The sequence below is a fragment of the Urocampus carinirostris genome, chromosome 16 (genome assembly GCF_059441175.1).
Source record: "Urocampus carinirostris isolate Australia breed hairy pipefish chromosome 16, RoL_Ucar_1.0, whole genome shotgun sequence".
Lineage (NCBI taxonomy): Eukaryota > Metazoa > Chordata > Actinopteri > Syngnathiformes > Syngnathidae > Urocampus > Urocampus carinirostris.
This window is the reverse complement of record NC_142364.1, coordinates 36,462,564-36,478,635: the sequence shown is the minus strand read 5'-3', so window position 1 is coordinate 36,478,635 and position 16,072 is coordinate 36,462,564. Positions and strand designations below refer to the sequence as shown.

At 38.4% G+C, this 16,072-nt stretch overlaps 1 protein-coding gene across 2 annotated transcripts in view; it reads left to right on the top strand.

Moving 5' to 3' along the window:
- Positions 1 to 13,835, top strand: part of ythdc2 (YTH domain containing 2) — an 81,706-nt gene extending 67,871 nt beyond the window's left edge. For both annotated transcript variants that reach the window (XM_088355559.1, XM_088355560.1), the window contains 5 exons: positions 398 to 551; positions 5,536 to 5,637; positions 6,398 to 6,604; positions 10,489 to 10,668; positions 13,371 to 13,835. In XM_088355559.1, the coding sequence (XP_088211685.1) occupies positions 398 to 551; positions 5,536 to 5,637; positions 6,398 to 6,604; positions 10,489 to 10,668; positions 13,371 to 13,430 (703 nt within the window). In that variant the 3' untranslated portion in view covers positions 13,431 to 13,835. The remainder of the gene's footprint in view (positions 1 to 397; positions 552 to 5,535; positions 5,638 to 6,397; positions 6,605 to 10,488; positions 10,669 to 13,370) is intronic.
- Positions 13,836 to 16,072: the final 2,237 nt, after the last annotated feature.

The window sequence follows — 16,072 nt, the reverse complement described above, 5'->3', positions numbered from 1 at the left end:
ACTACTGCGGAAATGCTACAGAACTTCTACTACAGAAATAGTACTTAAAAATACTATTACAGCAATACTAAAAAATACAACAGAAATACTACGAAAATCATACTACAGTTTTACTACAAAACTAAGTATAACACTTTGCTGTTTCCTAACCAGTTTGATGATACTAATCAAATTAAGTGTAAAAAGAAATTTAACGGGTAAATTAGATGTTTGCATGTTTATTTATTTCCTAAATGAGAAAAATGAGATAGGTCTCCAATATTGGCCCTTCGGACAACATTTTTCAACCCGCACCTGAAAGTATTTGCTCACCCCTGTTTAAGAGAATGGACTGTATTAATTGAACCTTGCACATATTGAGTGTTTTTTTCTATATAACCATCCCCACCTCCCATAGTGTTAGAAACTCCGGAGTACCAGGACAGTGCCAGAAGAAAGCACAAGGCAGTAATACATTTCCACCTGGCAAAAAACATCTTATGGGGCAACGTCTTTCCTCCAGCAATTCTGTGACCTCTGCAAGCAGCACATCGTCGTTTTTCTCAGAAAAGGTATTCCTAGTGAAAAATATCTGACCAATTGTTCCGTATGCATTTCAGAAGCTCATGTTTATATTTATAAATGGTCTAAACGGAAAGCATAAACTTCCCTGCAATTGAAATGGTCCAAATTATATTTTTGTCTACCAAGTTGTTTGAATACCACCAAAATGGTTCCTCTTCCCAAAATTCACAGTTGAGTTGTTAATCCTAAATGATAGGGGTGCACCAATCACAATTACTGATTTTTTATAACATCTAGTTCAGGTGTCTGCAACCTTTTCTTACTCAAAGAGCCCTTTGGGACCACCCTCAATAAAAAGAAACCACCCGGAGCCACAACCTATTTTGACATTCATTCATTACGTGCACCGCTTATCCTCAGTAGGGTCATCCCAGCTATCTTCGGGCAGGGGGCAGGGACACCCTGAATTGGTTGCCAGCCAGTTGCAGGGCACACAGAGACAGACAACTCACTTGCTCATTCACAACTAGGTCCAATTTGGACCGGGCAATAAACTTGACACGCATTTTGGAATGTGGGAGGAAACCGGAGTGCCCAGAAGAAACTCTCGCAAGCACGGGGAGAACATGCAAACTCAGCACAGGAAGGTTCGCTTTCATGACCTTAGAACTCTGCCGCCCAGCGCTAACCACTGCGTCGCCATGCCGCTCACCATTTTGACATCATTTTATGTATTATGCATGTATACATTATGCTATGTACAAAAACTATTGCATTTATGAAAATGAAATCGACAAGCTGCTGCAGAGAACACAGAATTTTATTTCTGCATGTAATGAAAAGCATTATACACTTGGTTGATGCTTAATTTTAAATAAAATACCCATTGTCCATTTAAGTCTTTGTATTTGAGAAATAAAAATCCAGACTTATCCAACACACTAAACAAAAAAATAGCCGGCGGTCATCTGTCCTCTTATTTAGTAGATATGAATCCAAATATTATCCACCAGCACTAAACGAACAACACAGACCAAAAAAATGCACAGTCTACTTCTGTCCCATCGCGTGCACTGGAGTGTGCAGCCAGTTGTCCTCTTGAATTTAAAAAAAGGACTACTTCACTTATTATATAGTTGTGTATTTGTGTTACTTTTATATTTCGCATACACGCTTGCACTCACGTATGCACGCCCACAAACATAGAAAATAATAACCAATTAAAAATGTTTATTTTACCTTCTTAATGTGGGTTTGGCTCCTGAACCTCGCTGCACAGCTTCTTCACATCAGGACTGTAAGATGTCACCTTCATCTTCAAACATTAACGTAAGCAGATGTCTGTGAGGCATAAGCAAAGCTTGTTTTTAATAAAGTTCATGTTGGAGAAGACCTGCTCACAGATGTATGTGGATCCGAAGATTCCCAGGACCCTAAATGCATACAGTACCTTTTCATGTTTATGTAGCTGTCAGGGATGGCATTCCATGTCTCAAACACAAGTTTCACCTGTTTGGGAAGGTTTGCGTTGTCGCTCCATTTGTGATTCTGAACGAGAACAGCCTTCTGACCGGACACATACGAACGTCGCACATCGGCAGATGTGACGCATATTTTGGGCGGTAAAAATATTAAAATGATTTAATTTTAATCTTACAAGTTTACCATAATCTTCAAGTTCAGAATTATATTTTAAAATGAACAAACTCAAATAAAATGTTTTTTTTTTTATAGAATACTCATTATTTTCCAAAGTCGCAGGGAGCCTCAACAGAAGGATGAAAAAGCCATGTGGCTCCGAAGCCATGGGTTGCCGACTTATGGTCTAGTTTGTTGAGTTGACGCTCACAATAAGGAGAGAAAACATCAACTAATTTTGAACTTGCGAGATAAATCACCAAATAAACATCCTTATCTTTTGCAAATTCTTTAATCAGAGAAAAACACTTTATACAAAATTCTTCCCCTGAGTCCTTTCTTTTGGTAAATCTCTTAGGTTACAAAAAGCAGATTTTCCTTAAAGCGTGTGGAAATCAAAGAACAGCAACATCATTGGCCAATAATGACAATGATTTAAACGAGACATGTGGCACATGAGGCTTGTGGAGCGTGATCATGCCTGGCGTAAATTTTTGATTATGTAACAAAAAGCCAGTCTCTGGCTCGTTTCTATCAAAAGTTATGATTTAAAATAATTAAAAAAATTAAAAAAAAGCAAAATGCTCCTTCTCACCGCTAGAGGGCCGCAAAGGTGTAAAAGAGATGACGTCTGTTAACCCCTTAATGTTCCTGTAAAATTTGCTTAAAGTCCCAATCCAAGACGTACTCAAAGTAAATGTAATGCTGTTCTTAAATCATTGGACAGTTTTGTACGGTTACACACTGAAGTTTTGTCCACAAGTGCTACTAACATTGAGTAATTAAGTTGAAAACACTGAAGCAAAGGTTTTTGTTCTTGCCTGAATGTTGTTGTTTTTTTTTTTTTGTTTTTTTTTTCCTCTTTCCTCAATCACTTGCCTGCAAAAGAGTGTAGCTTGGGCATCTTAGTTGAAAAAGATGGGACAATAGCATGATACCTTACCTGGTCCCCAGTCAAATTTGATCACCATCATGTTCCGCTGGTTCGAGAGCGTTCTCCATCCGGGCACCGGTGTTGCGGAATGCTCTTCCCCCTGAGATCCGATCTGCAACCTCAGTGGAAATGTTTAAATCTAAGCTTAAAACTCACTTCTACTCTATAGCATACGAATAGTCTAAACTTCTTATATGTAATAACTTAAGCCCTTAGAGACTTTTTGTGATTAAGGGCTATACAAATAAAAATAAAAATGACTTGACTTGACTTGACCATCTGAAAAACGGATTCTATTCATTTATTTAAGAGAATGTTTAGGGGTTTCAAAAAGTGGCCATTAGGAAACAAGTGCACAGCTCTAAAACCTTTTCAACTGTGCATTTGATTTTGGCTAATTTTTAGATATTGTGAAATAGTTTTAAATGTTTGACTTCTCTTTCTGAGTCTATATTACTACTGTGCTCAATTGTGTCTGATAATTGCACGTAAAAATGGATCACGACTTACGCATATTTATTTTTGGCTCCGTTTTAAAAACACATAGAAGAATTGGATACATTTATGTTGGGAATTTCAATGTGTAACTAATGTGTCGATCATAATTTGAATCGGTCACTGCTAAAGTCATTTGGAGCTAAAGTAGGCCTTGTCCGTTATATCACTACGGGCTTACAGGCTACTGCGGTCTGTGGATCATGAAAAAAGCCTGCTATTGCCCGAGAGTCGTGTCAATCAAACGGTCTGAGGGTAACGGACATAATGAAAATAATTTTGCGAGTCTGTTTATTTGTAAACGGGAATTATTGGAGCAAAACAGACAGATTGCAACAATGAACGTCCAACGATGCAGAATGCTTTTAGGCAGATTTTTTTTTTTATCTTTATATTTTTCTATCCATTTTAGGGAATGCTTATCTTTGTGTGGCATGTATTTTCTTCGATGTACAACAATAAAACAAAGATGAGCACAAACAAACAATTGAATGACATTGTTAAAAACTGCAGGAGTGCAATGAGTGAGAGGAAGAAAATGTGTAATGGTATTTATTACATTTGTTTGCGCGGATCACTAAAAAACAGATTTATCTGCTTTCATGTTTAACACAATATTGCAAAGTATTTTCTCAGCCTCAGTAGTCCTAGCCTGGTTGTTGTATCTGATGTTATGGCCCAATCACTGCTAAAACTTGAATTTCTTTTTTATTTATTTTAAATCAGTACAACAATTGAGGCAAACATATTTTTATTCATAGCTCCTACTTGAGTTTGTTTAGTGTGGTGCGTTTGTTCAGCTATAAAGCTGAATTCATTCAACTGTAATTGTTTTAACACATCTGAAAGCATTTTTTTTTCCATTGTTTGTGAATAAATGTGTTGTGCATAAAAATTATTATTTCCCCCCATGATTAAAATTTGTAGGGTAGGCTAGAAATGTAGGCCGCTGAGCCAAACAGTTTGACATGCCTGATTCAAACAGTGCATAATAGTCAAAATAATAAACAACAGTGCACAATAATAGTCAAAATAGGAAATGAGCTGACTATCTATGCAATCTACTTTACAGGTGTGCAATATTACAAGCCGAAACAAGCAAAACAAATTTATCACCTGTCTAATTCGATTTTTGTCAAACTGGCTGAACATGGATAACCCAAAATTCATGGAATCGCTGCACCCATATTATATTTGTGCTTTCGTATGTTTAAATTCGTAACTAATTGTGGTAACTTTACATAATCATGTTAAATGTGGAATATTTCTTTTCTTTATTTTGCTATTTCCAACTGCATGGTTATTGTTTTTGGCTCACTTTTTTGACGTACAATTTGCTATTTAACTACATTTTACAGTTTAACCCTCTTATTTCCATAGGGGTGGCGGCGCTCCCGTTTGACAAGGTGTATTAAAATAACCGTAACTCCGTGGCCGTTGTTTAAAAAAATAAATCAAATTAAATTAAAGTAGTTCTCCAAAACACCCACAAATGGCAGTAACTTCCCAATATAGTATCTCACTGGCATCCACATGTGGTAACAGACCAATCACAGGCAAGAAATGACACAGACAGGGCATAATAAATAAATCATTTTGTAAAGCACTTTTTGTTATTTGTAACCAATAAAAACATTTGAATACTTTGAACATAACTTCATTAGTTTTGATTGTCAAAGAGGCACTTAATTGAGGTACTGATGGGTCATGTATCAGGGTTCCTGCATATCCTTGAAAGCATAAAATTATTTCTTCTAAAAAAAGTTATTAATTGGCAATAAAATGTCTTAAATCCAATTTTTTAAAGTCTGAAAAATTTGAAAACATTAATAGGATTTTTATTGTTTGACTAAAAAGATTAAGTAACATTTATCAGTTGCCTTTCTATACTTCACAGATTTAGTTTTGTGTTTACAGCGCATGACCATATTAACGAAACTATCAAAACGGTGATGTGGTTTCAGTCGGGCCTTTCATATCAGATGCATGTCTTACAACTACCCAAAAAGCTTATTGCAACTTTGGACAGAGAGGCTTACTTCAGACCATGGGAAAGTGTACATTTGGTGAGAAGTGTTTTTTTTTTGTCATGTTAAAATCTGTGCCAGGTACTGTGTATGGGGCAGGATGCATTGTGTGCAAGAAATGTTTTTTATTTTTGTTTTGATTTTCAATTGCAGGTTTTTTTTTGTTAACTTGGTCTTAAATTTGATTTCAAAAGACATTAAAAGTTCTTAAAAAGGCTACAAAAATAACATTAGAAGCTGGATACTCAATACAACTTGCCTTAAGCTGTTGGAACCCTGTGTTTATGTTGTCCTCTGTTTCCAGAATTTGCTTCACCATTCACCACACAGGCCCATATAATACCAGTCATCGTAAAAATAGTTGACAATATATTGACAACTGAGAGAGCAAGACTCAAAAACTTTTTTGTATACATTTGTAACACTTCGCATTTCCAGTTTATGTTGTCTTTGAATCTGTTAATGTCCAATCTCTACTTCATTGTAATCCTGAAAAACAAGTCTGTATTTTATTTTTATTTTTTAAATTTTAAACTGTTATTACATGGTCTTAACTCATAGTTATGGTAGATATTGCCAGATATTAAAAATGTGAGTTGTTTTGGAAAGAAAAGACCCAATAATCACTCCTAAGATGATTTCTGACTTTTTCATGAACAAAATTTAAAAAAAATCCCCGCTGGCCTATATGATACTTCTGATGATGGATTGGTTGTCTATTTGTGTCTGTTTGTATTTTAGTAAAAACGATTGTAAAGTTGAATTCATATCTAATGTTGATTTATGTTTATTTTCCCAGCATTCTGCAAAAAAGGTGTTACCCGAGCCGGTCTTTCCAGGAGTTTGTTACTTCATCATGAAAAGCAACAATCTGAAGAACATTGAAATTTCTCAGCAGAAAGGCATCTGGTCCACTACACCAATTAATGAAAACAAACTCAGCAATGCTTTTCAGGAGAATGAAGTCATTGTAATCTTTTGTGTTCAGGGATCTGCACACTTCCAGGTAGGCTACAAAAATGGTTTGAAGCTGCAATCTGTATTTAATGTTATCAATTGCCTTTTTTTTCACCTAAAAAATACTCCAGTTTGGATGTACATTATACACAAGGTTTTACGGTAATACTGTATGCTATCGTATTTGTGCGATGATGGATCAGTCAAAAAAAGCAACTGACCACAATCAATTCCAAAACATGGGATGAAACTGTTATCGTACCCGGTTCATGGTGGTGAGACCGCTGAATCGTAACCACTTAAATGTCAGTTATATAGAATAGGGATCGACCAAAATTGGGTTTTCAAAGACGATACAGATTATTAGTGTTAAGAGGAGGCCGATATTCAAAATTTGGAGCCAATTTTAATTTGCTGTAAAAGCTTAAAAATTGGTGTAATACATTTTCAATAAGCCTAATAGTCTCTCTCAATCACAAACACACATGCTTGATTGACAAACTAATGTTATGATAAGAGCTAATATGTCAGTCTTTGCCTGAATGTGCTTCCCTTAAGCAAGTTACCTACACTTTATACGCTAATTCCTAATCACACTCACGCTTTTTACCATCGCACAGACTTTTTAAAATCTCAATATTATCAGCGGTTTGATTCACCCTCAGACCAGTCAGGATGAATGAGTTAGCAGAGCTGCCACTGTTTGCAGTCTGCGCTGTGTGGAGTCTGGAAAGCTTTTGCTTCAGTGGATCCGCTCAGTCGCTTATCCCATCAAAAAGCGTGGGGTGGATAGTGAGAAGGGGAGGTTTAGGAGCGAGGGAGAGAAAGGCTTGGCCTCATCTGAGCCTTATAATCGGCCTATCGAATAAATAAGAATTTGAATACATATATCTTTCAAGTTGCCAAATATTGGTGCCAATAATTGGCCCGCCCTATAATAGGTCGACCTCTAATATAGCTGACATACGAAAAAGCGGTCTTCATCTCATTGTCACACTATTTTTAGTAACTGTACCAGAAATTAATGTTAAAGAATGGAGAAAACAAAGTTGTCCTAAAATATACAAATAAACACACAAAAAATCACAACATAGAAACAACTCTTTTTCGTATCTGATGATGAACCGGACCTTGAATGAAATTATAAATGAATTGTAAATTTTATTTTGGTATTGTGTCCATAGTTTATGTTGTCAATGTCGGAGCTTATAAAGATATAAACTCGTTGCTGGCGGAATTATTTAGGTCCAAGCATTTATACAGTTTTGATCTCCTTCGCGGATGAAGGGAGCACGGCCCAGTCGCCATCTTGCCAGGCTGCCCGGGCCGAACTGCCTACATCCGGTCAGTAGGCGTGGTTTATTGAGAAGTCACACATAAACAGGAAATGGAGTCACACATGAGTGTCATATTACATTACAATGAAATTAGACTTAAAACGTAGAAGTACACTTATCTTTGTAACGTTACTGTGTGTGTGTGTGTGTGTGTGAGATGATTACTCGTATATTAGGAATATAAAGACAGGTTAAACAAGTTAATTTCATAGCATGGGAATCTGAGAAATACACACTTAAAGATAGCTAACTTTACAGTCAATAAATGATTTGAATTATGGCCGCCCGTATTCAATGACGTTTTGTCACTTTCAATGCTTAGTTTGAGCTGAGAAAAAGCGAAACAAAATTGTATACCTACTTTTAATACATTTGTTTCACCCATTGTTTAACATACATATCTGGCACTCTGACCAAAAATAGTGTGATAATGAGATAAGCCCTGAGCTAAGGCCTTTTCATAAGCCATCTATGTCGCTAGTAGCCTCGTAGATTCGGCTTGCTCTGTCCACTCCACGCATCGGCCCGGTATTGCAGTACCTCCGGGAACGGTGCATTCGCAATGATCGCAGCAAGGCTTTAGGGCTAGGACCTCAGCTTGGCCTTTTGGCTGAGAGTAAGTGTCCCGGCTCCTAGGCTTTGTAGCGTATTATGAACTGACCGATAATGGATAATGAATAACGAAGATAGAACAATAACCCTTAAAAAACCCCAAAACCCCCCCCTCTGTCGCTATCCAGGTTCGATCCCTGTTACCACCATGGTTATGCAATTGTTGTCAGCTATATTCTTCGACTAAACACTAAAGACCAGCTCGGTGGCCTTGGGAATAGTGAGCCTGCTCCACGACTGGAAAGTGGCTGGTTCGTGCTTCGGCTGAGTCATACCGAAGACTTACAATATTGGTACCCGTTGCCTCTCTGCTTGGCACTCTGCACTTAGGGGTTGGAATTGGGGGGTTTGGTCACCAAATGACTCCTAACGACTGGGTTGAGCGAGGGGTTGGGAATTTTCAAGCACTTCACCCAAAATAGCATTTTGCTTTGAATTTTCATTTAAATTAACATATTTGTGCAAGGATTGATTAGTCAAAGTAATATATATATATATATATATATATATATATATATATATATATATATATATACACACACACCGGAGCCATATCCCCCTAGTGGGAGGTGGCTAGAGTTAAGAACAGTCTGACTCTTTCTGGGAGATTGATACCGAGGAGGGGATTCCCAGCGCCCTCGTTCAACCCAACTGATGTGTTGGGAGTCATTAGGTGACCAAACCACCCAATTCCAACCCCTAAATGCCGGGCGCCAAGCAGGGAGGCAATGAGTACCAATGTTATAAGTCTTGGGTATGACCGGACCGAGGCTTGAACCTGCAACCTCTTTAGTAGTTAGTAATCTCAAATATTTTGCAGGGGAACCCTGAAAAACGCAATTCAAATTTTAACAGATCTACAAAAAATGTTGAAAATACAAAACAATATTAAGTTTTTACACACTGAACAGATTTTAAGTCAAAAAACACAAAATCCCTGAAAATTTAAAACAACAAAACATCAATTAAAAATATTAACTGTTCAGTGCATTTCATCATTTACTTTTAGCTATTTACAATTTACAATTCTATTTGAACCAATTTATACTCATATCTTCTGAAAAACATGAAAGAAATATAAATTAAAATCAGTATATCGAAAGGCAAGATCAGCATTCTGTAAGAATGAATGCACTGTGCTTCGGAACCATCAATATAATTAAAATAAGTCCAGGTTAGGCTTTTTTCTGCTTTTTATTTATATAGTACTCTCTTTTTTGTCTTCCATCGATCCATTATCTGCACCACTTATCCTCAGTAGGGTCGCGGGGGTGCTATAGCCCATCCCAGCTATCTTCGGTCAGTGGGCAGGGGACACCCTGACCTGAACTGGTTCCTAGACAGTCGCAGGGCACACAGAGACAGACAACTCATTCGCTCATTCACACCTAGGGACAATTTGAACCGGCCAATTAACCTGACATGCATGTTTTTGGAATGTGGGAGGAAGCCGGAGTGCCCGGAGGAAACCCATGCAAGCACGGGGAGAATATGCTAGCTCCACACAGGAAGGTTCAATCTAATGACCTCAGAACTCTGCCGTAAACATGTGAACAACTGCCCCACCGTGCTGCCTCTTTTTTGTCTTCCGTATTGAAAACCATTCTTACCCAACACTTCTTGCTGCGATCAAGATAGCGACTTAGTTTTAGTCATCAAAGCCCCCCCAAAAAACTTATTGTGATTGGTGCTAGATTTCTTCCTTTGAAGATACTGGAAAAATTTAAAATTTGCCCTTCAAAGTGCTTGAGTTTGGTCATGAAAACCTGTACAAAGCCTCTAATTTGCACCGGATTATTTCAAATTTCTGTATGATTTCTGTTTTTTATAGTCCAGAAAATACAGTATATTTTATGCCATTAGAACAAGTTTTTTGTATTGTTTTGCTAATAGTGACTATGCATTGTTTTGGTACTTTAATAGTCTTACACTAAGAAATGGAATGCTTTAACAGTTTAAACATATAATGCTTTTAAATTCCCAGGGATATGCTCGCATGACTTCTCCAATAAGTCACTGCAGTTGCCAAGATTGGGGACTTGAGCGATTGGGAGGAGTTTTCCATGTGGAGTGGATCTGCAAAGAAAAATTACATTTCCAGTGCACTCAGCACATACTAAACCCATTGAATGATAACAAGGTTCAAATGGGCAGAGACGGGCAGGTGAGATTTGGCCTCTAGGTTTTGGATTGAAAAGTCCTTTTGATGACTGTCTTCTCAGCAGAATTCATTTTGTGAGTTAATTGACTTTTATGCAGACACAGAGCCATGGATGGACACAGATCCTTCCATGTCTTCCTCCTTTCCTTCCTTCTCTCCTTTCTTCCCTCCTGCCTTTCCTATTTCTTTACTTCTTTTTTCACTCCTTCCTTCCCTACTTCTCACCCTTGTTCCTTCTCTCACTGCTTACTGTCTTCTGTCCCTCCTTTCACACCTTTCTTTCCACCTTCCTGCCTTCCTACCCAACTTATTTCTCCTTCTTTCTTATTTTCTTTCCTTCTTTCTTCCTTCCTTCTTTAACACCTTGCCTATCACCCTTATTCTCTCCCTCTTATTGAGCGGTTTGAGACATTTTGTGATAAAGGGCTATACAAATAAATGTGACTTGACTACCTACCTCCACTCCCTTCTTTCTTCCCTGCCACCATACTTTTTTCTCTGCCACATTACTTCCTTCCCTGCCACCACACTTCCTTCTCCCCTTTCACACTTTCCCACCTTCATTCCCATCCTCCCACCAACCCTAGCTATTTCCCTCCTTCCTCTCAAACTTATTTTCCTCCTGCCTCTTTCTTTCCTCATCCCTTCCAACCTTCCTTTCCTCATTCCTTCCTACTTTCCTTCCCTCCCTCAGTCTTTACTTCTATCTCACATCCCTTTCTTTTATTCCAAAATTCCTTTATTAACTCTTTTCTTCCTTCCCACCTTTTCTCTGTGCTTACCACCTTCTCTCCACGCTCCACATCGTTCTTCCTTCTTTCCTACCTTCCTTTTTTCTTTCCCACTCTCCTGCCCCTCTTACTTTCCTCCTTCCTATTTTCTGTCCTTCCTCTATCCTTTCTTCCGTCCTTTCTTTACACCTTGCCCATGTCCTTCCTTCACACATTCCTTCCTTTCCTCTCAACTTCCTAACCTCCTTCCTCCCTTCACACTGTCCCTCCTGCGCTCCTTCTCACCTTCCTTCACACATTTTCTTCTTTCTTCTCACCATTCTTCCTCCCCACCTTTCTTCCTGTAAGATTAACATCTTCCTTCTTTCCCTCCCACATTTTTGGCACCTACCATCTTTACTTCTTTTGCACCTTCCCTCCTGCCTTCCTTCATTTCTTTCCTTATTTTTCCTTCCCATCTTCCTTCCCTCCTTCCTTCTTTCGAACTGTGTCACATATTTATTTTCATTCATGACATTTAGGAACTAAGTGTGGCTATGTGAGGAACTATTCATAAGACATTAGCGATCGCTGTACAACGCACGCACATGGACAACACTTTCACGATTATTTTCTTTTTTTTTTTAAATGACAGACGTCACACTTTCTCACCTCTTTTCCATTTTCAATAAAGCAACTAGGGGTGCTATCAGTTGCTTTAAAAGCTGAGTAGACAAGTATAGTCCACTTACACACATTTTGGGGTTATATAAAATAGCATGATATTTACATGTAATACGTCACGATCTTTCTTCAGCCGTATGCTCATTGACATAAATATAATGCCTGACAGCGTGTGGGGGGCACAAGTAGTTGGTGCTTGATATTGTGGCCTTCCCTATTAAAACGGCTCCTTAATTTCCAAACGTAATTTTTCAGTTTTATGCTTACAGACCTTTTCAAAGTCATCAAGGCACATGCACGCAGTCACGTGTCACAAGCTGTTGGGGTGGGACACTTTGAAGATGCATACAGAACAGAAATTGCAAAATAAATGAATATATAATCATAATACGCAGCATGGCGGCGCAGTGGTTAGCGCTTGTGCGGCACAGTTCATGTCATGGGAACCTCCTGCGTGGGTTCAAATCCAGCTCCAGACTTCCTGTGCGGGGTTTGTATGTTCTCCCCGTGCTTGCGTGGGTTTCCTCCGGGCACTCTGGTTTCCTCCCACATTCCAAAAAACATGCATTTCAGGTGAATTGGCCGGTCCAAATGGTCCCTAGGTGTGTCTGAGCAAGTGAGTTGTCTGTCCCCGTGTGCCCTGCGATTGGCTGGCAACCGGTTCAGGGTGTCCCCTGCCCACTGCCCGGAGATGGCTGGGATGGGCTCCAGCCCCCCCGCGACCCTAATGAGGATAAGCGGTACGGCTAATGAGATGAGATAATCATAATACAATGTATTATCATTATTTCAAAGCGTCTTTTGGACACCCAAGGTCGCTATACATATAATAGGACACAACAATAACGAATACATTAACATAGCTTTCATTATTAAGTCCACAGAGTTGCAGCGTGTTCACTGAGCAGCCATCTCGGGCTCGTCATGATGACGACAATTTTCAAAACGGCTCCTTGTGTAATTCATGTGTACGGTAATGCAATGCAAGCGTCTAAGATGGTAAATCTGTTTTTAGGGTGCAATTTTTCTTAAATTTGTCTCTGTGAGGTTAAAATTGGTTTGATGATCTGAAAGGTTTGTGAGGAATAATTATGCCAAAAACACATAAATCAGGAAGGGGGTAAAGACTTTTTTCCGGTGCTGTATGTTGTTAACAATTATTGTGCTCCTGCTCCTTTCTGGCCAGCAGATAGCAAACATGATATAATCTTTATTCAAAAATAGACTAAAGAGACTTGAGTGTGGTTTATCATTTTCAGTGAAGAACCCGAGTACTTTTCTAATACTTTAACGTTTCTTTCCCTTTTGTAGGAATTAGATGCCAGGACAGGAGGACTTCTGCTGTCTCGTTGGAGGAATATCACTGAATGATACAGTGTTTGAACTTAAACAACAAACAATTTCATCTGTTAGGAAGTTCTTCACTATGTTCCAGAATAGAAGTACTAAAGGGGTTAAGTTAACATTGAAATCATTTGAGACCACAAAATAACTTGTTAGTAATGGATTTTCGATAATGCTCACATGTTTCTTCTGCATTTAAAATGTATTACGAGTACAGGATGTTTTGAATTCTGACACTGTACAAAATGTGGCCGTTTGTCACTAGGGTAAAAAAAAGTTGGACTTTGGTTCATTACAATTTGCTGGTGGCTTTGTTACAAATTCTATGCCTTTAGAATTGTTCATGCTAAAATACTGCAGCAATATTTGGATTCAATGAATGCTTGTATGTTCACTGTTGAAGTTCATTAATAAACTGTTATTAACATTGTTGATATTGGGAACAAATTAATGTTGTTAGTACAATAAAGCAATTCTCACAACATTTTTAGCTTTAGATTATCGATTCTGCAGTTTATTGATATTGGTAATTATTGATCAGTCCAAAAGAAAACCCAGTAAGATAGTAGCTCCACAGAGGTGTAGCTTAACCTCTAATTAATATTGGTACAAATTAGTACACTGTCCACGACAAGTTTTAATTTTTGAGAATACAGTGATACCTCTACAAATGAGATGAATTTGTTCCCTGATCTTGCTCATATAAAAAATAGTACAGTGGTAACTTTACTTACAAATGTCTCTATATCAGGGGTCGGGAACCTTTTTGACTCAAAGAGCCATAAAAGCAAAAAATATTAATTTTATTTTGGGAAAGAGCCACACCATATATTATGAGACAAATTTACAAAATTGCTAAACCCGCACCCCAGACAAAAGCTCAGTCTTCAGCACATTTATTTTTGATGATTTGATAAAAAATATGAAAAGAGAATAATGCCAGAGCCCCTGTCCCAAAATCAACAAACATACCACTTTAAACTTGTCTCTTTCTTGCAATTACTCAAGATCGGTTAAACTCCTTTTGACCCTTTTTTTTCATACATATTGGTTTCAAAACCAGTTGCAAGCAGTTATTGTGTAAAAACGTCACAACATTCTGCAAATAGGGAGCCTGATGAGCTCACTTTTGGCGCAGATGGCGTAGGGCGAGAGATGGGAGGGAGTGCTTGCGCTTTTTGCATGGCTCCACCCATCCCTCCCACTCACCCAATCAAAAGACTAAGTTCTCTTCCGGTGTTTTGGCGTATTTACAGTGTGTTCTGTGGATTCATCATAAGGTATCTGAACACTGAACACAGATTATATAGTGAACTTTTATATAAATGATTCTTTAGCGTTGTACAGCCAAAACGAGTTTTTTCCCCCCTTTTTTGTGTGAGACCTTGACTGTAAATTGTAGTGAAAAACGTGCCCTATATATACTGCGAAGTAACGTCGGCCATTTAGCTTTGGATTGGATTTGCGTGTACCTGAATAGGATGAATAACTCAAGTTTCGAACAGGATAGAGATATTTTGCATGCAATCAAATTTGTCTCTGAGCCATAGATATTCATAGAAAGAGCCATATATGGCTCGCGAGCCATAGGTTCCCGACCCCTGCTCTATATGCTCAAGTTTAAGTAAAAGTTATATCAGTGCCTCTCTCCCATCCCTTCAGGACCTGTACACTTCTCGCCTCACCAGCAAAGCTGTTTGTATTGCGAGAGACCCCACCCACCCTGTATGAAATAACTGAAAACGAATTAATCAGTTTCCCGGGATCGGACTGTTCTCTGCTCGAAAAAGTATCCATTCATGCTTCATCAGAAAGCCTACACCCTCCTTTTCCCAAATCTTGGGCAATAGAATCGTTTCACTCTTTCAAACTTGCATGATTAAATCAATCACTGTACTCTCATTATGTATTTTTTAATCATTATATGACCTGAGCACGTCATGTGGTCTGTGGTCATTATGATAAACACACCTTATCTCAAGTCACGCTTAAGCCTTTGTCATGTCGCATGCTGTTTAAACGAGGGGCGTCTCAAACTCGTAGCCCGGGGGGGCATTTGCGGCCTCCTTACAAATCTAAAGGACAGAGAAAGGGGCAGTGAGTATTATTTGACCACTAGGCCTACATGTTGTAGTAATCTGTTGTGAAACCTAAAATGATTGTTAAAAATCACAATTGAGAATGAATCGGTGGGCAGAGAACTTCGAAGGCCCCCACAAATCCCACCAACACGTCGTCTTCTGAGGGAGCAGAGGGTACTCTGAGGTGGGCTCTCATATAGAATAGATAGATAGAATATACCTTTATTGTCATTGTTACAAATGGGCTAACATATTGTGACAACGAAATTGGGCATGACACTCCAGTTTTACACATAGTGAGGGTATGAGCAAGAAGATAAAGGAACAGAGAAGATAATGTTATAAAACAAGGGGAATAAGGCTATAGTTATAATTTACATGGTATTTACACAACAATGTCAGCATGTGGGATGTACATACAGGGTTGTCGTGATAACGTTGTATCGTAGCGGTTGTGCAATATTGCATTTGGTGCAAAGTCATCATGGTGCAAAAATAGTCCGCATATACATTGGTGCAAGCATAGACATCATAGTGCAAAAAAAGGAAATGGTCAGACATTGTGCAATTTGAGCATTAAACGTAGTG